The 21,448-nt window shown below is 40.3% G+C and overlaps 1 protein-coding gene across 4 annotated transcripts in view; it reads right to left on the bottom strand.

Annotated features, from left to right (window-relative positions):
* DYNC1I1 (dynein cytoplasmic 1 intermediate chain 1) overlaps positions 1-21,448 on the bottom strand; it is a gene marked incomplete in the record, with an annotated part of 184,853 nt that overhangs the window by 41,115 nt on the left and 122,290 nt on the right. For all 4 annotated transcript variants that reach the window (XM_021388558.1, XM_021388560.1, XM_021388559.1 and 1 more), the window contains 4 exon segments: positions 419-563; positions 2,585-2,718; positions 5,489-5,602; positions 9,757-9,903. In XM_021388558.1, coding sequence (XP_021244233.1) covers positions 419-563; positions 2,585-2,718; positions 5,489-5,602; positions 9,757-9,903 — 540 coding nt within the window.

Raw genomic sequence — 21,448 nt, 5'->3', positions numbered from 1 at the left:
GGATATTGATTGCACCGTCGTACATGTGGCTCCCTGTTGCTTTATCAGAAGGAAGTGTTCCTGCTGCTGCACTGTCACAGTGCACACTATTAGCCTTGCAATTTAGCCTGCACAATGAGTGCTGGATGGATTGTTTGATGACTGCCACTACGACACATCCTGTTTTCCTTTCCTAGTGAAATTGCTCAACACTGGGGTTAATACTGAAGTGCAAGCCAGCCGAAACTACCTTTATAGGGTAGGCTCCATGGCAAAGATGTCTGACATAGTTACACCGGGTATGCATTTAACTTACAGTTGTAACGCTACGCCTTTTCTAAGCACAGCCTTTCAGTGAATCCATTCCAAGTGAAACATTTCTGACAACGGCATTTTCACAAGCAGCGTTACCCATCACTTCTCAGCTTGGTTTTCTCACCTTTGTGGTCCACAACTTCACTGTCCAGTCAAATGATGATGTGACAAAGAGATGGGAAAAGTCAATTGAGCCCACTGCCATGTGACAATTGATTCCTGTGACGGGTCCTTGGTGGCCTTCAAAAATTTCACCAATGCCGGCTTTACTGCAGGAGGAAGAGACATTTACATTCAGAGTGTGAGTTAACATCTGGTGTTTTAACATCATTTTCCTTTACTTTTAGAATCCTGTTTCCTTTTAAAGCTCCACTTAACCTGCAAAGCCCTCTCCCTTCAGCAAGGCCTTTGCCTGCAGTGGCTCACTGCTGCGGGCACACTTAGTGCTCAGGATCCAGCACAGGGAGACAGCTCCTTTTCCTTCTGAAGACCTGCATTACTGACTTCTACATATACTGTCTACTACTATAGCTTGAAATAACACGTATGTATAATTATAAAGTAATTAGAAATTATAATTATACTACATCTTCTACATCTGAGTACACTATTATTACAAGGAATAACCATTAAAATAAAAATGCAAAGATGCTAATGACATATCATTTGCAATTCTTTTTCTCTCAAATATTTAAAATAACTTTGCATAGCAGTCAGTCATGTCCCTAGGAAGCAAATCCTTTTTCACAAAATGTGAAAGGACTGCTCACAGGATCAGGTATTACAGTCATTATTTTAAACATGGGAAGGTGTGCATTTCACTGGAGTGAGGCTAGAACAGGAAGGAAAAGTACAACTCTGGGTAAGAAAGAACATGTGCAGTTTTGCTCTTCCTGTAAGCAAATGATGCCACATCAGTTGTCCTCCTCTTGTGAGGAACAAACCAGGCACATCTGAAAGATCAGAAGTGAGAAATGCCCTTGGGTGTGCTCCATCTATCCCAGCAGCCACAAACTAATTCAGACCAGCAGCCACCACACAGCCTATCACAATAATGCCTAAACAGACACAGTATTGCAATACTGTCAGCAGGGCAAAGCAAAACATATTTTTAAATAAAAATCATTTTGAAGAAAATATACGTAAAACCGTGACTGTACAGTATTAAGAATGTGTAATAGAAGCCTTACAATCTTAAACCACTGCTAAACCACTGTCAATGTGTATTTGGTCCCTGAAACAAGGACTGTGGTAACATACGAATCTGAAGACTACTGAAGTGGAAGGTCAGCTTTAGATCTATCAGTGAAATAGCCTGCTCTTTACAGAAGCCACTCAAGCATCCCAGAGGATGAAACTGCTACCAGAAGCTGAGAGCACACAAGCACCCTGCAGATCACTACAGCAAACACAAGGAATTGATCTCTCCAGAGGCCTGTGGTGAGAGTTCCTTGCTCTTAACTGCAGCCTTAGAAAGCTTACAGGGTGCAAAATAAGGAACTTGTTTAAATTATGGAAGTGAATTTGCCCTTTCCTCACTTTAGAAGTGGAGAGATCAGTGCTTAGCAACACAGCACTCAGACCCTTGTCATTAGGAAGGTGCATCTTACACTTGGAAAAACAGTATTTCAGCTATGGTTCCAAATGCTACTTGAAAATATTTGTCCCACTAAGCTTTTCCCAGGTCATTTTATCAAGTCTTGTACTAATGGCCTGCCTGGGCAAATCAGACAAGCTCTGCCCATGCATCGGTGCTTCATATGCTCTCCTTCTCACACACAGACATGTCTGTGGTGTCTTTTCTTTCCTATCTGCCTATGGAGACTGAAGATGAAGCTGAAGATGGTAAAAAATAAAGCAGATTACCATTTCTTACAAGTGGTTTAAGTTTGATTACCCTGCAACAAAACTGTCTCCTGGGGCCTGATACAACCTGCCCGGACACAGACATCTACTCCCCAGCCAGCACTCCAGACTTCCGTTATAATCACGGCTGAGAAAGGGGCATTTCCAAGGTGCCAGTCATCTCTTCTTCAAGTGGATGTCTGAAAAAGGCGAGAGAAGTCAAACCTGCCTGCTGTTACTGCTCCCCACTGACTGCACAGGGAGGTGGGCCAAGCACTGCAGTGCATGCAGTAACACATGTATGAAGCTGGGCAGCTCCCATGCTAGTCCTGTCCCAGCACAGATCCTGCTGATCCAAGGCAAAAAAACTAAACGCACTCCGCACACGTGGCTACCTCATGCCAGCACAGACAATGTTATAGAAGTACAAAAAGCTTAAAATCACCTTCCATGACGACAGGCTGTGTAGACTGTTCCTTCTTCACTGCCAACAACGAAGTTATTGACATCTCCGGTTGGGAAAGCCATTCCTGTAACCGCCACTGGTTTGGACTTGTTGTATACCAGCTCCATGCTCTCCTATCAAAACAGGTCTTTGTTATTACTCTGCAGCTGTCCTTTTGTTTGGCTTGTTTGGGTATTTTTTTTTGCTAATTCGTTTCTAAATGTTACACAGAGTAGTAAGAAAGGAAGAAGGAATCATCTGATCCAGTCATAAGATTTATGTTTCTGTGTTGGACAGTGCAAGAAGATGCAATGTCACAACCAGGATGCCCTGCTCCTGCCATCCCTGATGCTGTGTCACATGTTTCAGAGCGGCTGCAAGGCACTGGTCTCTGGAACATCATCTTAAATCAGGCAGAGATGGCAGGTGAGAATTTAAAATCTAATGGTGCAGAAACTAAAGGTAATGCCTTAATGGCTATACTTGCCAGCCCCAGGCGCTAATAAAAAATACCCTCCTACTTACAAACATTTTTTTAAGTCAGTTGTTTGTCAGGAAACACATGTAATATCACATGCACCTGAGGCATTTATCAGACAGTGACATTCATCTCTCTGCAGAACAAAATTGAGAAGACAGCATCATGTCACTACTGCTATTCTAAACATTGTTTTTCAGAGATTTTCTGAGCTAATCATAAATATTTTCTCCAGATTCCACCATCAAGCTACAAACCAGCAAGCATATTTTCCTTTTTATTTTCTAGCTATATTTCAGAGTAAATCAGCATACTCCTTTTTGTACATTTCAAATACAACCAGCACGAGCAGTTTGTGGTGGCTGCAAGATGCGTATGCTTTGAGCAGATTTTGCACAACCCTAAACTTTTTGGTTGTGCAGCCTAACTGGTGTAACCCAAGAATCCCACAGAGTGCCTGAATGATTTAGTAATTTTCATTTTCAGCTGTTTAAGTGTGTGTGCTTTCTACATTTAAATGCCTAAGCTGCTATTCTTCTAGGGCTAAAGATTATAGCATTTTTATCAGGAGGGATTTTTACTGTAGCTGAAGAAAGTGGGTGTCCCTGTGGGAGGAGAGGGCTGCAAATCCATAGAGAAATACTTCTGCATTATTTATATTTGTCTTTCACATACATTCGCTTCTATTAAAAAGGAAGAATAAGACCTGGAAAATGCATTGGCAGAGCACCTGTGGACCATATATTTCTATAAAAATCTTCTGGGGTGAGATCATTGTTTAGTGTCTTTAGGTATGGCCAGATACTGTGGTGGAATCTCCACCAGAGCCTACACCATGGCTGTACATGAGTGCTCTGGATCTGTGTCTTTGGAAAGTTTCAAACTAATGCACATCAACAATACTGCTCCTCTCAATGTAAAGCTACAGTGTGTAGCTTGACATCAAGCTCCATGCCCTTCTTTTCAAGACCGCTGTCAGCCAAGCACTAAATTTCAGTGTAACATGGGGCTTGTTCCCATTGTTGCTGAAAGCTAGTTTTGAATCTGGGAAATTCCATCTGAATGATGAAGTTCTGGAACTGAAATGTTCACAAATCTCTGCTTGAAAATTCAGTATTCCACTAGGTGAACACACAAGGATTTATCTTCTCTATGTTTAAGTGAGAAATGGGGCAGAGGATTCAGGTTCCTAAACACACACGTCTGGGCCATTTTAGATGCCTCTTCTTTTCCGGAACTGTAGTGGTTTCTCATAGTCCCATGACACAACTACCAGACCCATAATGTCTGAGAAGGAGCATGAGGAACGTGATCAAACTTTGAGTAGGGGATTAGATGGGATGACTTCCGGAAGCAGCTTATATCCTGAGATGTAAGTACAGTTCTGTACCCCAGAATATCTAAAGTGATATTTCACACTGGGATGGGATGAGTTGTCCTCTAGAAGCGCTGGTTTCTCTCTACATTAACTGTAAAAGGAACTCAAACGACTAGCTTGGACTTGACATGGACCTTTAGATGGCGAAGGAGGAGAAGAGTTCCACATCTTGTGTCAACACTGAAAAGCAAATGACTCAAGAGTAATTGCACATTAATGCATAATTAATGGATGATTAATGGAATCATTAAGAGCAGCTCCTACTCAGCATTTTCAAACAAGAGCAGATCCTATGATGTTTAACAAAAACACAAATAAAATATTTTTTCTAAGAAAAGAGTTGAACAAAAAACAGTAATACACTGGAACAGAAAATGTACAAATGTACTACTCTGAAAGATAACACTTAAGAGATAGTTTCCATCGGGCCTCTTCAGCGTCAGATTCTTTGTTTAGTTTCCATTATTATAATCACAAGGGGTTTGGACAATTTTCCTGGATTTCCTTTCATTTCTGATACAAAGCGGGGGTAGGAGGGGGAAGGGAAGACAATAGCAACAAACATTCCAGAGGGAGGAGTTAGCTCTAAAAATTCTGATTTACATTGTTTTTTTCTTTCTTTTAACTACTGAAAGCAGGCAACAAAGTAAGCTTTCAGACTTTGTGCCTTGGAAACCCACAGTGCCTAGGGTGTGTTCAGCAGCAGCGCAATCTAGTCCATATTTGTTAAACAACAGTGTAGAGTAAGTACAATTTATACCACAGGCAACTTCTGTAATTACCATGCTTTAAAATGGATTATTTCATTTTCACTTGAAACTGACCTATGTATTAACGTATTATAATAATTATATGATTTGTGGTAAAGGAAATGGGTTTTGGCTCTTAGCAGAGACTGCTGGAAGCAAGCTGTATTCTTTCAAGTGCATCCACTGGTTTTAGTTTGTATAAGATGTGAGGTTTTGGCTTTTAGGAGCTATGTTCCATTAAGCAGGTATCCTCCTTTACTGAAGGTGATTTTCTCCTGTATAGGTGAAAACAAACCCACCTGTGGAGTTGAGAGCATGTCCAGGCTCCAGGAGCACATTTTTCCATCCGTGGAGACAGTAATGAGATTGTGTGCATTCTGTGTTCCAACTACATTGACACAATACACCGGATGCTGGAAACACATTAACACTGGAAGTCAGAGAGACATTCTCACATCTTCAAAACACATTTCTAATATCTCATATCTTATTGTAAAGAATGACTAAGTTATCACATAATGTCTGGAAAATACAGGACCAGGCTTTTGCCATATAGGACTTTAACTTCTTTTTTAAATTTCAATTCTAAGAGGCATGTTACGGACATGGGAGTGTTTTCAAAGTTTCATTTTCCTCATCATAAAACAACTCAGCTGGGTAACACTGTGAAAATACTGAATTATGTGGATGAGATTACACCCACAGGGACATGTATCATTCTACTGATGGCTTTCAACACTGAAAATAACGGGCAAATCATCCAAATGGAATCAAAAGGAAAACTTTATTGAAGAAAACAGCTGTGTAAAAATTGAACTCTTCTAGAGTTTGGCTTGCATGCTAAATATTTGCAAATGCACTTCAGCATAAAAATGAAAACTAGTCCGTCATTGTTCTCCAGTATTGGCCAATACACCTTTTTAGATTTGTCATTCTAATTGTGGAGTGACTAAATTCAAGGTGTTACACCTGGTTCCTCATAGTATGGTCAGTCCATGAAGGCTGAATTCCACTTAGCATGCAGTAATTAAACTTGGTCTGTTCATTTCCCCAGAAACCTGCTAACATTTTCAGCCTGAAGTGTCATCTGATATGTGATGGTGACATATGAGGGATGGTCCAAGTTCAGCAATTTTCACAGTGAATAATCAATCAGACTGAACAATGAGATTTAATTTTCTTTGACCACTACAAGTGATACTGCTTAATTAAGAGTAAGACATATACAGAAGTCAACCAAAGACAAACTGTAATTCCCTGCCTGTTGTACATATGAGACTTGTGTCTTTAAGAATAAAAAAAATGCTTTTCATGAATAATTTCCTTATTCAATGCAAATCAGGACACAACTTAGAAGAGATGCCTTACAGCTTCTAATCCAACTCTGTGTAGGGTTGGAAACCTAGCATTTTCTCCTATTGAAATGAATGACAGAATTGACAGTTATTTTACACTCCTTGATGATCCAGCTGCAGTTCACCTCTGTAGTCAGCAACAAAAGGCAGAGCTAGCACTGGCTATCTCTCAGGTTTAATACCACAGCACGCCCAATAAATGCCCCTGGCTCTAATTGCAAAAAGGGCGGCATCTGAACATACAGTGCATGTGCACAGCACGAAAGATGGACTCATCAGCAATTGCTCCCGAAATGGTGCTTTTGCTTAGAGGCCTCCTGTACACATCACAGAGCACTAAATTGCAAGGTCTACTCTGATGCTGATTTCTCTTTCTCACAAGACTGTCACAGGAGCTGTTTCCCCCCCGATCATCAGATGGACATCAGGTTATGTCTGGACTCCAGTCTGTCCCTAACATGTTTCTCATGCTATTACCCTCCTACAATGGACCTTCATGCTCCTTAGTGGTGAGCTGATTATCACACTGCTAAATATGATTAGCACACAGTGATGTGCAAAATAAACTCAGTCCTATTTTTTAATGGGTGCTTGACCTCCAGTGGGCCAGAGGGGTGAGGACAGAGGAGGCTGGGAGCTAATGCAGCCAGTGGGGTAGCTACAGTATTTAGGGGGAAGGCAGAGAGGCAGCCATGTCATTCCAGCAGCACCTCTGTGTGCCAGGTCTGGCTTTAATCAGGGTTGCCAACCATCAATTTCATGCACAATAAAACTCACAATAAAAAATGAAAAGACCTAAGGAAAATGGATGGAAAAGACAACCAACTGTACGCAACAGAAAGTCTAAACAGGCTCCTTCCTTTCAAAGAGTTGCTGCCAGCTTGCTTTTATTTATTTTGGAAATGAAATCATCATGCAAAAGGGTTTTGTCTTAATTAAAATTTCCTGTTGTCCCAAGTGCAGATGTGTGGTGGGTGTGAAAGGAAATTAATGAGTAAGCTGCGGGTAGAACTCTCTTTCCTTGTGAATCCAAGCAGCAATCAGTGAGACTAAACTTAAGGAAGGTTTAAGTTGGTGATGACAACATACTCTTTTTGTTTCAAATAAGCCAACTGAGAGAACAAAAAGAGAAAAATCCTTTTTTTTTTTTTTTTTTTGCATATGGCATAAATTCAAATTAAAAACTGACTATTCAACTCACTTACCTAGCAGTGCACAAAGTAATATTGCCACACTAGAGTTATCTTGACTTAAACCTTTCTCTTGACAGCAAGGATTCAAGCCAGCCTTTTGCAGCCAAGACTTCATTTACAGTTTAGGTAAGTGATTCATTAATATGAACAAAAAGTAAGTACTCTTTTATTGTAAGATCTGATCACTCTTTAAAAACATAATGCTTCCTCATGTTAGACTGTATAAACACTTATTTATACCAATCAACAACAGCACATAAAGTGCACATCCACAACAGAAAGTCATTTATTTTTATTTGTCAGAAGCAAAACATCATATATTGTTCCATACAATAAAACTATTTTAATATGTAATTCCAGGAGGTACAATTTTGTCTTAGACATCTTTGAATGTAAACAAATTACTTCCCATTAATCTTTTCTTTTCCACTAGATTTTGCGTCCCAGTTGTTCAATTTTCAGCGATAGTCAGTTTCTTGCCATTAGTTTTCTGGTCTACTACATCTCTAAATTGCACTTCCAGGAGAGACTGCTCCCTTTCATGCAGATTGAACACCATTACTGGTGATAAAATGAGCAAAAACATTAGGGAAATGAAAAGCAGAGTTGAAGCTGCAACCCATGGCACAGATCATTAGATTATTACATCAACATTCATGATAGTGGAAATTTAAGGCACAATATTTGTACTGCCTGGCCCACTAAGCATGTCTGTGCACACCTGTCATTTTTTAATACTGGCCATGTGCTGAATCTTCAATTCATATGACATGGCTTTTAGACATTGTCTTTTAACTCCAGGGATTATGTTGTCACAGTCAAATAAAAGCTGAACCTTGATCTGCAAATTCCAAAGATAAGAATCACAGAACTGTATATGCTGGAGGTGCAAATGACCAATCGTGTTGTCTGATCCCTCTTTCTGCTAGAACAAGATTAGTATCTTTCAGACTGCTTTGTGTAGCTCAGTTTCTTACGTTTCAGGAAATTTTGCAAATTTTTTCTGTATTCTTATTTTATTACATTTTTCTTCTAAGTGTCTGTTTTCCACTTTCCACTCAGGAATGGCCCCAAGCTCAGTCCCAAGACGAGATACCATTACCACCCACAGAGTAAACCTTCCAGCTCATATGAAGAGGCTATCTAAACCCAAAGTCTCCAGGAGGAATGCTCAAGGATGCTCAGCATCTCAGAGCAGGGTGGAGCGAAGGTCAGCCCTATCACAGATTGTAGGCAATCCAGGCTTGTCTCTTCCTCTAGCACAGTATGGGTACTTTGCAATGTAAGAACATCTTCTACCACAGACATAATCTTTAGAGTATGGAGAAACTCTCTTCCTTCTCAAATACTTTGTATTGCTCTATCTCCTAGAGCCTGTGCAATCACCAAAGCCCTGTGCAATCATCATTATATCTGCAGATATCTTTGTGTGTCATCAAAATGCATTTCCATAGCATTCTGTTGAAACAAACTGCCCCTCACTCTGCTCGATGATCTTGTCTGGAGCAGAAGGCCACTAAAGGGATTTGTATATTTCTCTGCTGTAAAACAGAAGCAGTTGCCCCACACTCTTCAAAAGCGCAAGTGTGTACTCAGCAGAACCTAGTTAGATCACTGTAGGTGCCTAATCTGTTTCAAGAGACAAACTCTTGCACAAGTAGTCAACAATAAATGATTCAAATTGCCTGCATATTTGACTGACAGACACACAGTCCCTACAGTAACCTGACTCTCTTGTACAGGCAATGAAGAGCAAGAATCACATAGGTGCCTCACTTGAGTGTTTTAACTGCTCCTCTTGTCTTCCTCATTAAGAAGGACAGTCTCCTGACCTGACCATATGAAGTGTAATGGCTTAACACAGGAGGTGGTTGTACACCTCTGTCATCTGCTTCTCCCCTTTCAAGGGCCACACTTATGTTTTCATCTGTGTAGCAACCAGCACTGTAGACACGACTAGACAGCTTCACTTCTCTGCTGTTTCCTCTAAGGAAGGGAAGAGGTGATTTTTATCCTTACCGTGTGAGCAGCAGCAGATAAGGGAGTTCTCTGAACAGGAGTTCGTCTGTGGCTGCGATTATCCCACAAGACAATTTGGCCAGAGTATGTTCCACCAACAACCAGGTTCGGGTGAAAGCGGGCAAAACAGACAGACATCACAGAGGACTGGAGTAAAGCAGGTAGAGAAGAAGAGAGAGGGGTTAGTTTCATCAGTCATGTTCAGTTTTCCTCCTGCTGCAGTTAGCATTTTGAATTTTAGAATCAGTGCGTGACTCCTATTCACGTTCCTTGCACATCAGTAATTCTGCTAAAGTCAATAGGACACATGCAAGGAGCTGATTCTGATCCTAAAATGTGTGTGTAATTCCATTGGTCCTAAGGAAAATATGAACCATAAGATAAGTCTTAGTACGACGCTAAGAACCTCTCCATGACAATGATGTGGAAGCGCTTCATTTCCTTTTCAAAAATTAGAACTTCAAGCAACCAGTCATCAATCCAACAGAGGCTCCTGGCTCACTACTTCCTAGCAGGAATACTGCTTCCCATATTGCTCTTCTAACTCTCCAGAAATTTCAGATGAGTTTGTGAGAGGCCATCCAAAGTGTGCCTCAAGGTGTGCTTCCTTGAGAACGTTGGCTGATAAACAGTGTCTTGGTGGATCAATGACTGACTTCCCTGCTACAGAAAAGTCTTTTTCTAATAGCAGAGGGACTCACACTTTCCTTTACATAGTTTGAGCAGAAGCGAGTTCTTCATCTTTGTAATGCCAGCTGGGTTGTGTTTGTACATTTTCTTTAAACTGGGGATGCTGAGGAGCCAGACTGGTGCAACACTTGCCTCGGCCATCTGGGAGAGTGCTCCACAGGCCGGCATGGAGATGAGTATCTGTTCCAATTGCCTTCTTTAAGTCTCTTTAAAATAACATACAACATCTGAAGTCCTCAAGGGATCAATCCCCAGAACCTTCAATTGCCAATGAGCTACAGCCAAGAGCAACAATCTGTAACTCCTTCAGGTCCTCCATTCTCTTTTCAAGGAATTCTTTCCCATTTTTATGTAATTGATCCTGGATGTTTTCTCTGTTTTATGCAAATTGGAAAGCAAAAGTTACAGTATTCATATAATTTCCTGAGAATTCACATACTAATAAAGGCAGTTTGCAAATAGAAGCAAAAGTCATTTTTCCATGGGCAGTTTTAGTGATGCTTATGAACCACAGAGCAAGACTTTAACTTCTATGGCAACTGCAGAAAGTTAACTTTGTTGTTACTGGGCATATTCTTCAAATCTCATTTTCTGATCATTTCCAACCAGTTTTGGTAACAAATCTTTGTTATAATTTAATGACTGGACCTTTTGAAGTGGTGATATTCCTATATGTAAATCCATTTAATTCAGTGACAAAGTGTTAACTATATTAATATATTTCAGCTGCATAAAAAAACACTGCAGGCATTTAAGTAAACTTTGTTGAACTGAGAATACAGGAGCTGCCAAACTGAACTAGACCCAGTGTCTACCTAGCTGAGGATTCTGTCTCTGGCAGGGGTGCATGGAGTTCTAAAAACTTTGACGTGGGCAGATGTGTGGTCATCTTGCCTTACTATGCCTTCTCATGATTTCTAGCAGCTAGAGACTGGCTTCAGTTCCTACACCAGAGATTAAATACCCTCTCCAATAGGATTGGAATTAATTATGCCAACTCTTGATGTTTATAACTAGGTTAATAAGAATAAAGGAAAATGTGCTGTTTAAATAGCTCTTACTGAATTCATGTGGCTGGCTGATATCCGTTGTTTCAAGCCAGATTTTTTGCTAAAATAACCTAGTAGAAATACTTACATCACACAGCAATATATTCAGTCCTGTGTTTTTGACCAATAAGGCCAAAAATAATAAAACTGCCAGGATGATGAAATAAGTTGCTACTACCTTTTTCTGTCCTATTCTCTCTGAATTTTCAGGGGTATTCATTTGGCATCTCCGATCCCTTTCTCTACTAAAGCTTTTCATACATTTATCTGATGTTATATGGCCTAGTAGCTAGTGACCAGATGATTCATGTATATAATTGTCTATTTCAGCCCTTATCTATCTAGGCACCTAAGCACAGTAATTGCACTATGGTCAGTCGTAAGAATGCTAGGTCCCAAGCATCATTTCCAAAGGACGCATTAGCTTTATAGATAAGGAAAAAAAAAACACCTTTGGGTAACAGTACTTTGGTACTGCGAAGAGATTTAAAACTTAGCTACAACACAGCTGCCATCCGGTTGCCACAGATCCCCCATACGTTATAATTAAAATGACCCTACAGCACATGTTCTACATTTTATCTCTTTGTTTAATGGCTTCATGAGTTGTTTTAATCAACCCTACTCATTCCTTATAACTAAACTGACAGATACTCTTACATGAAGTCAAATACCCAGATGATTTTAAAATAGTACAGCTACACCGCTGTGTACACCCCACAGCAGCTACAAGGCTCCATATGTATTTTAAGAAACCCCAATTCAAACAGTCATTCCACAACAAAGTTCTCAGTTTGTCTGAAACAAACTTGGGAGACTCTGAAGCTGGGCGAAGAAGCCAAGCGGACAGTGTATTTTTAAATGCCATGTTTTCATGGTTAGAATGTTTTTGAATTCAGAATCCCAGAATACAGCTGAATGGTCAGGATATAAACTGCTAAAGTGTGTTTTTCATAAAGTTCAAAAATAACCTACAGACATGACATGGACTTGAGCCCTCTGCACTGCTCCTAGTTTTTTGTGTCGTTCCAAAGTAACTTGCATTTTTCAACTGATGAAATATTCACATTCTTTTAATTATGTCAATATTATTTTTCTACTGAGGAAAAACTTCTGTAAAATATTCAGAATTTAACAATTTCAGGACTCCTCTCCGTTGCACTTAATAAAGTGATTATTTTCTTAAAGTTAATGTCAGTACTCAGATGAGTAAGGGTTGTCAGATCCAGCCCATTCATTTAAGAACTTTAAAAGCATTAATTTCTTAGCCTTAATGGGAGAGAGTGGCAGACAGGTCTCCAGTCTGTCTGAACAGCTCTGTGCTCAAGGAGAGCAGCAGAAACCATTCCCCGTAAGCCTCTTCTGCCTCCGGGCTGCATCTTGGTTGCAGATTCAAGTAGTCTTGCTCCCTTAAAACAGAGTTTTGACATTGACTTCAAAGGGGCAGGAACCAGCACATGATTGGGTTTTAAAATAATTGCGTATCCTTCTTTGTGCTTCTCCCGCATCTTTCTAGGGAAATCTCACAGCACTTTCCAGTAATGACGGTAAAGTTTCCCAGTTTTTCCACTGGGTATATTTTACCTGCTCTATGCACAGAGGACAGAAGCGGCTAGTTTCACAGTATATGGCCACAATGCATAGATAAATTTCATGTCAGAAGGAAATTTCCTGGGGAGTTGTGTGCCCACAGTGTAAAAGCAGCATGTAGAATAGGGGCGACCAATGTCATCTTTTCCCGGGCACCACAGAACACCTATGTCTGCAAGCTGTCAGCACCCTTAGAAGACAAGCAACCCCCAGTACTTGGTCACCTGCATTTTTCCGAATTCTCTGCGCAGTGAATCACTTCATGGTTTGCCTCAGCTTAGTGCTCTGGTGTTTTCTCCCTCTATGCAGATATGGTTTACTTGACTTAGTTTTCTCTGTTTCTCCTCAGCTTTCTGGCACTTCTGGCCTTGTGATCTCCCACCCAGATTTTCCACTCCTTTATCTTCATGATGGGTGCCACTATGCTGGTGCTGCTGTCTGTCCCAGAGATGACCAACTCTCAAGCCACCTAACAAGTGAGTGCCCATGTGTGCTCTGTCTGTCCCAGAGATGACCAACTCTCAAGCCACCTAACAAGTGAGTCTCAGGTGAGAGCAGTGCCTAGGCAAAAGGAAGTGAGGCCCAGGCTGATAAACTTGAGATTTCTGCCTAGCAAGCAGACGATCTCACTCCCCAAGTGCTCAAGCTTCTACTCTTGGCTGTAACACTGAGCTTTGAAAACGTAATTTCAGAAACAAAGCACAACATGGCTCTGCTCTTGTCTCGGCAAAGAGAAAAATAAGTGTTGTCCAGTCCTTCAAGACGCCTGCAGTTCTGAGGACCTGTGCTCATGGCTTTCTTGCCCTGCATGGAAAGAATTGCTGTAGAGGGGACAGGGTAGTGGCTTTGTTCACCACCGCCATCACCCCCTCCCTCCATGCCAATGCATCCAATTCAAACAGGCCCCAAGCCCTCTTCAAGTGGTTGGCAGTGCTGTTTTTTATTTTAGAAGCTTAATCCAGCCCAGATTTGGATTAATGATGGCATATCCCTTCAACCACAGATACACATGCTTAGGACAGACACTCATTTAGATTTTCCTTACTGAGAAGCCTGACCTCAGTACCCACATCTGATGTGTGCAAGGCCCCAGAGACTCAGCTGTCTGTGCTCATGTCCATAGATTCAGATGGCACTCTGCCCAGCCACCAGTTGAACAAGTTCACAAAGACCTGGGTGCTAAACAATAATGACTTTAAATAGCCAACAACTACTGCATTCAGCGAGACCTCTTCTGCAGGAAACCACCCCCGTAGGCAGCATTGCCATACTGGTGCCATATGCCTGCACTTGACACCAGATGGATCTCCAAATAATACTTTGTCAGTGGGAAGAAGTGATCTGAGGAGTTCACAGGCATTTGTAGCCTCCAAAATACTAGGTTACACTACAGCAGGCACTCAGGAAGCTCCTGTGTATATTTTCTAGCTGAGCAAACACGTGTGAAAGAGAACTGAGACAGTAAATAAAATCCTTTTTTCTTATCACACCAAGGGCTGAGAATCAGCATGGAAAAGCAGAGTTATCAGATCAGAATACTGGTTCCACTTGTCAACTTTGCCCTGGCTGCTGAGATACATGATTTGTACACTGGTATACAGACTATGTTCCTTCCAAGCATCTTGTTTATTTTTAACATTAGCAGATATAATTCTGGATACTTCTGTTTCACATAAATGTCTAAGTATAATTAATAGTTATGAGATAGTAAGTAAATAGCAGAGAGTGTAACAACAAAAATACAATTGTTTTTCTCAATTAAGTTTGAAATGGTACCTAAAACATTATTTCTGTGTATGGAAACCTTCAGCAAAAATGTCAGCCCTAAACTGTAAAGCCCTTAAACTATAAGACATTCTGTATTATTTCCCTATTATTTCCTATTCAACTATGAAATAGCATCTGAAAGATTTTGTGCAAGAGATTCTCTGTGGTACCATACAAAATTCAGCTTCTACTGAAAATAAAATAAAAGCAGTTGACATCCCTCACATATTAAAAATAAATAAATAAAACGAAAGAAACACTTCTTGAAACCAAATGTCAAAATCCTGTTTAATTAAAAAAAGGAAGTTTATACTTGGTTATGGTGTGTGCTGACATCTATCCCTTTGATTTACAAGAGTATGGACTGGAAAGAACAGATTGCTTTATTCAAGGGAAAGAAAGGAGGGAGGGGGGCCCAGTGTGACAGGAAAGAGTGTAGGCTGTATTAACTTCAGTGCTTGTTAAAACATGAAGGATTAATGGTAGAAAGGGAGGGAAGAATTGTGAATGTCTCCAGCTTAGGATCTTCAAAAATGTTTGGGGATTCTAAGAATGTCTCACCCGACCACATGAAAGCTTCACAGAGAGACGCAGCCACACGACTGCTCTAAATCCAAAGCTGGTATTGCTCCACTTATGCCATCAAACCGATGGAGCTGAAATGTAGCCACAAATTAAATTTATTTTATTGAAAAAGTACTAAGTCCTTAAAAAGAAGGAAAAGTGTATGTCAGGAAACACAGCTCCTTCTTAGCTGAGTTTACAGCGTAGGTAAGTCTGACATCTAACCTCAGAGCTGACATCTGAGCACTGCGGCAGAGTAAGAGCACTCTGCCCAAGTCTGCAGGAAGGCAGCATCCAGCCTCATGCTTGCCTTTAAGCAGGGCAGAAAGCTGAACCATTTACTTTCATCTCTGTAACTGCAAGTTCAGTCCGTGTCACTACAAGAATAAAATGGTTAGAAGAAAGTCCACAAGCTTCCTTGCCAAAAAGGAAACTCTCCTTCGGCTCTTTTGGAAAGTATATTTGTTAACACTATTCATTCAGTGGTGTTGTGATGACTCAGAAAAGCAGCAAAACTGTTTTCTGTATTGAAAATGTAGATAAGCATGATGCTTACCAAATGTGATTTGGGGAGATTCTGCCTGTGTTTTTCCCTGACTATAGGAACAGATCAGTTTGGAAATCCTGAATGACTACAGACATGCAGGCCTGAGAACACAGTCATTGCAGAATATCATTCTTCATTTGACTGAGGATAAAAGAATTAAAGCCTGGAGAAATAAGGAGCCATTTCATAACAACAGCACATCAACATAAAGTTTTCTTTCTACCCACTGCTTACGTGCTAAGTACCCAAATTTGTGAGTTTTCTCTGACTTGAACCTGTCTGCCTATCAAATTGCAGGGTAAAATCCTTAGCGTCTGCATGCCTGCACATTAAATAACGAAAAAAGCACTTCCTTGGGTTGCCTGTTTCATTTAGATCATGATATTCTGACTATTAATTATTTTGATGAAAATATTCACAAGCCTTAAGTGAAAGATCTGTGATTGCTTTGTTAGGATAAATTTGTAACAAATTTCTTTCAAAGTCATCCCAACCTAGTTAAGGTCTCTAGGATCTACCACATAATAACATTACATGAAAAAATTTTCTTAGCACACAGGTCCAAAATGCCATTTGCAAAGAAGTAGATCTTACACTAAAGAATGTTCAATTCCTGAAAATACTGGACTGGTAGCAGAATTTTCCTAACAACGATGAGAAATTCTTTAGAAATAAGTAATCACGTACGTGAGACAAACAGAACAGAAATGTTCATACCATGGGAAATGCCAGGAGATTTTAAAAATTAAAATCTTTGCTAAGTTGCAGCTTGAATAATTTTCTAGCAAGGAAAACTCCTTAACGTTCTGCATACATATATTGTTACTCACTTTGACATTTGTTTGAAAAAGCATTTCAGACACAAAAGGTGTCCATCCACTTACCAGCTGGTTGGTGAGACAAAGGTACTTACATGGTGCAAAGTGCACCATGTATCCTGCTGGTTTTCCTTTCAACAGTAAGTAAGGTCAATTGCAATTGCCAGTCCTCTTTTCTTTTATCAGTAAAGGGCTTATTGGACAAGATGCTGAATATTATTCACACATTATAGAATAGGCTGCCCAGGGAGGTGGTGGAGTCACCATCCTTGGAGGTGTTCAAGAAGCATGAAAATACTGCACTGGGGGACATAGTTTAGTGGGCAGTATTGGTGGTAGGTGGACAGCTGGACAAGATGATCCTAGAAGCCTTTTCCAACATTACTGATTCTATGATTCTATGACTAAGGAACTGTTTAACACAAATAGCTACCCTACAACCAATCCATGAACTCCACATCTCTCTAGTGTGATCACCCTCCCATGGATGTGTCAATGAAATCTGTGTGTTAGTTTAGTTGGGTTTGGATTTCATCTGGGTTCAGAAAATCAGTAAAATAAGTTATAATGAACTGTCTGCAGTAATCCATAAAGGGACAATAACTGAAGAGAAACAAAACATTATACGTTCCATTTTTCAACTCCATTGAAACGCTTAATTCTCCATTCCCTTCAGAGTTTAAATAAATATGCTTAAGGACATGATTTTTGCAGAATGTTATGAACAGTTCTATTAAGGCACCAGCAACTACTGTAGCAAATACTCCTAATGCTATGCACTGCCTTGAAAACTATATCCTATGCACAGTATGTTGTGTGTATATTAAATCTACTGTAAGTACATGCTGATAATATAATAAGGAAAGAAAATGGATACTTCCCAGATCCTTTTTCATTCTCTTTAGAACTTCTTTTGGCAAGAAGGGCAACAGTTGCAACATTCAGTGCCAGAAGGTTCTGAAAAAGGCAGTGTGTTTAGTATAGGACAAGTTTTCAAAAGCCATCTCCATCTGCATAGCCTTAAAGGATGGTTTATATTTCCATGCATTATTATTCATCTGTGCGAATGGCAAAATAGAGATGATAAAAAAAGAGTCCATTGTAAAAAAAGAAAAAAAGAAAGAGTTCAGTTCAGCATGTTTTGGTCAATATTCATCATCATAGCCCTTTGCATTCCTAGAAGCTTTGTAGTGGGACAGTATTTTAAATACTACAAAATGAAAGAGAAGGCTTAAGAAGCACATGAACATAGTTTTCCTGGCATCCTGTTGTCTTGCAGACATCTATGTACCAGAATGCCCATTTCCAGAAATTCCAGTAGCTAAAAATTAGGTGTCTCTGGATAACTGTCAGCTATTCCTGTGCTTTTCCATTAGCATAATCTCAGGGGCATGGATGTCTTAAGTAGGTTAGATTCAGCTCTATGTTGTCACTGTTTTGCCTAAAGAACACCTTATTTGCTCACATAACTTGTTCAAGTCCACCCCTATGCCTACCCCTCAGAATGGATAAAGACACTTTAAACATCTTCCAACATCTGGCCTACAGTAATTTTTATTAAAATTAAAAAAAAAAAATACAAAATGCAAAGGTGCCCACCAGTCTTCCAGGGGACCAGACTGCATCTTAAGTCACTGACCTCTCATACAACTGTAGCAAAGAAGACTGCTCTTGATGTCTGTCACCTCATACCTTAATGTATTCTGGACTCTAATCACAGAGAAAGCAAAACAAACGATCACTTGATGGCAAGTTCTGGAAATACCAGAGTTGGGCTTTACAGAGCATGCAGAGACAGCAAATTCCAGCCACAGAGAACAGGAATAGAAACATGAGTTGTTTGTGAGCTGTGATGTCAACTTGGTGTTTCTATGGCAGCAGTTCCCCAAACCATGCATTTGTTCAATCAAACTTTGTGCAGCCAGAGATGAATTAGAAGCCAGCACAAGTGCTGCAAGAACAATTATCTACAACTCAGCCTGTGAAGCTGGGCATCGTAGTCACAGCTGCTTATAAGAGAGTTGCAAATTAATCTGAAGTGTAGCACTCAGTCTGACTGCTCTCCCCGCCCTCAATAATGCACAGGTCACGAGCATGGTCAGAGGGTTGAACGTATTAGACTAAGAAAACTTCAGAGCCCCAGCTGAGGAAATAAGTTTGCTTAAGTCCATCCTGTATCAGAAGGATGTTTATTCATGAAAATAATTGTAGACAACACTTCAAATCTCTTGTGACTTCAGTGACTCAAGAGCCCACTCATAGCTAAGCAAATTGGTAAGTGCTTTCCTAAACAGCCTTTCTTGATTAAGGACTTCAGAGAACCACTGACCTCCTTTCAGAAGGAAGGAAGGAGGCCCTCACATTCAGCTGATTCTAGAAGAATCTGTAGAATTAGAGACAGTCAAGGCCCAGCTGACTTCTGCACAATGTCAGTTACATGGAAGGGAAAGGGAGCATAAAACATCAGAGACAGAATCACTTGACTGCAAAGGCTGGAGGGCATCTCTGGAAATTGTCTAGCCCAACCCCTTGCTCAGAGCAGGGTCACCTAGTGCAGGTTGCTCAGACTTTGGGTGAATGGAGACTCCATGACCTCTCCAGGCAACCTGTGCCAGTGCTCAGTCAACCTCACAGTAAAGGAGCTTTTTCTTAACACAGATTCCTTTATTTTGAGTTGTGCCTTCGGCCTCTTGTTCTGTCACTGGGCACCACTGAAAACAGACATCTTCTTTACTCCCCCATCAGATACACAAATGGAGTGAGGAGCAAGCCTTCCTTTCCCCAGCTCTCTCAGCTTCTCCTCACAGCAGAGATACTCCAGTCCCTTCATCATCTTAATGGCCATCCACTGGACTCACTCCAGTGTGTCCATGTCTCTCTTGCTCTGGGGAGCCAAAAACTGAACAAATTTCTATTTACCAGACCCTTCTTACTCATTAAGGAGACTACAAGTCTTTGACTGAGTAGAGCTTTGCCTGACCCTGGATAAAACTATGAGGTAACTTCAGCAGGAAGTCCTAAGGGAGCAAAGGGTCAATGTTATATCTTATATACTTGTTCCTAAGCAATTGGCATTTTGTACTCTGTAGTCTGTGTCACTTGGGCAAACTTCTATCAGTTCACTGTCAAAATAATTACAGTAATCTCTTCTTATCTTTTTGATTTAATTGTAGCTTCTAGTGAAGACTGACAGGCTATTATGTTTGCCCAAATCCATCACTTTCACTTTTGTATCATTTATAAGTAGTGTCACTACATAATTGGAAATAATTGAAAATTAATTAAACATTGCACATAGATATGAGGATTGAGAGACGGAGAGGCGCAAATAAACAGCTATCTAGTAGAAATGCAGAACTATAGGAAAGTCTGTATTTAAGAATCAATTCAAGAACAGCTGCTTTTGCACTCTCTCATACGGTATATTACTGTACCAATTCTGATATGAGTATGGCTCTGCAGCCATAGAGCATTAGGAAGCAGCTAAGGCCACGCAGAAATACAAGACTACTTCCCATTACACTCCCTATTTGTAATAACTCTTTCTCCATACAAACCTTAGTTTCCTGAAATTTCACATCTCACTTTGTTCACATGCAAGGTCCTGCTAGTTGGCTGAACCATATAATGAATCACAAAAATTACTTCACACAGGCACTTATTACTAAGAAAGGTTCACTTTTTATAATCGTTGTAGCGACAGCAAATATAGCATCGTTATGCAGAGTAGTGTTTGTACAGGAAGAATTGTTACAGGGGCTGACAGAGACTGCCCTTTTTGCCAGTTTCCAGAAGACTCTCTACCCCACATGAAAAGTCTTCCAAGGATAATATCAGTGTCTCAGGCAGTCAGCACGTGCTTCTACTTTCCCTTTGTGGGAAGCATGGAGTGTTAATCATCATTAAATCAATGTTGCCCGAATACAAAAGTTCTTTTCAGGGAACTACTTGTCAGTCACCCAGCCATGGGGGCAGAGGGTGGAAAGCTTGATTTTAGACCTAAGGCAGAGGACAGTCAAATCCCAGGCTGTAATGATGGATTCGTTGGTTTGTGGGGCCTTTTACAGCACTTTAGAAGAGTAACTGTTTTATATTTTGTGCCAGGTAACACAGAAAGAGGCTTCACTCCTCACACAGCGCTCCCACAGAGACAAGAATCATGAGGTGAAATAATTTTCTTGAATTTGGACCAAATGTACTCTCCATTGCAAGTAGCTTGCACTGAGAACAGTTGCAGAACCCAAATAGAAAAGTCATGCCTACGGCTGTTTATCTATCATTTTCAGTGCCAATGGGGAATTGCATGTTATTTAATATCCTTTATGAAAAAAACATTCTGTGGAAGGATCCCTATGACTTACTGACTTCCCATCTGATTCTGTATTTCTTGTGCACTCCAAACCCTTTTAACGCTGGGAGTTTCAGATATACAAGAAAAACTTTAAAATGTAATGCTCACATCAACAAAGGAAAGTAATGTTCTATTTTCCTTCCTTCCTCTCTTCTTCTTAAAATATTTTATGCTAGGTCATGTTGAAATGTAACCATGTCAACAACTACTAACCTATAAAAAACCTTCAGGAACAATTGCAGGAATTTGGTGATATTTTTTGCCCGTGATTTTGGGATAGTAAGACAAATTTGCACTTTTTATCAACAGAGTTTTT

The sequence above is a fragment of the Numida meleagris genome, chromosome 2 (genome assembly GCF_002078875.1).
Source record: "Numida meleagris isolate 19003 breed g44 Domestic line chromosome 2, NumMel1.0, whole genome shotgun sequence".
NCBI classification, from domain to species: Eukaryota; Metazoa; Chordata; class Aves; order Galliformes; family Numididae; genus Numida; species Numida meleagris.
Note: the sequence above shows the minus strand (reverse complement) of the source record. Positions and strands in the feature narration are given on the sequence as shown.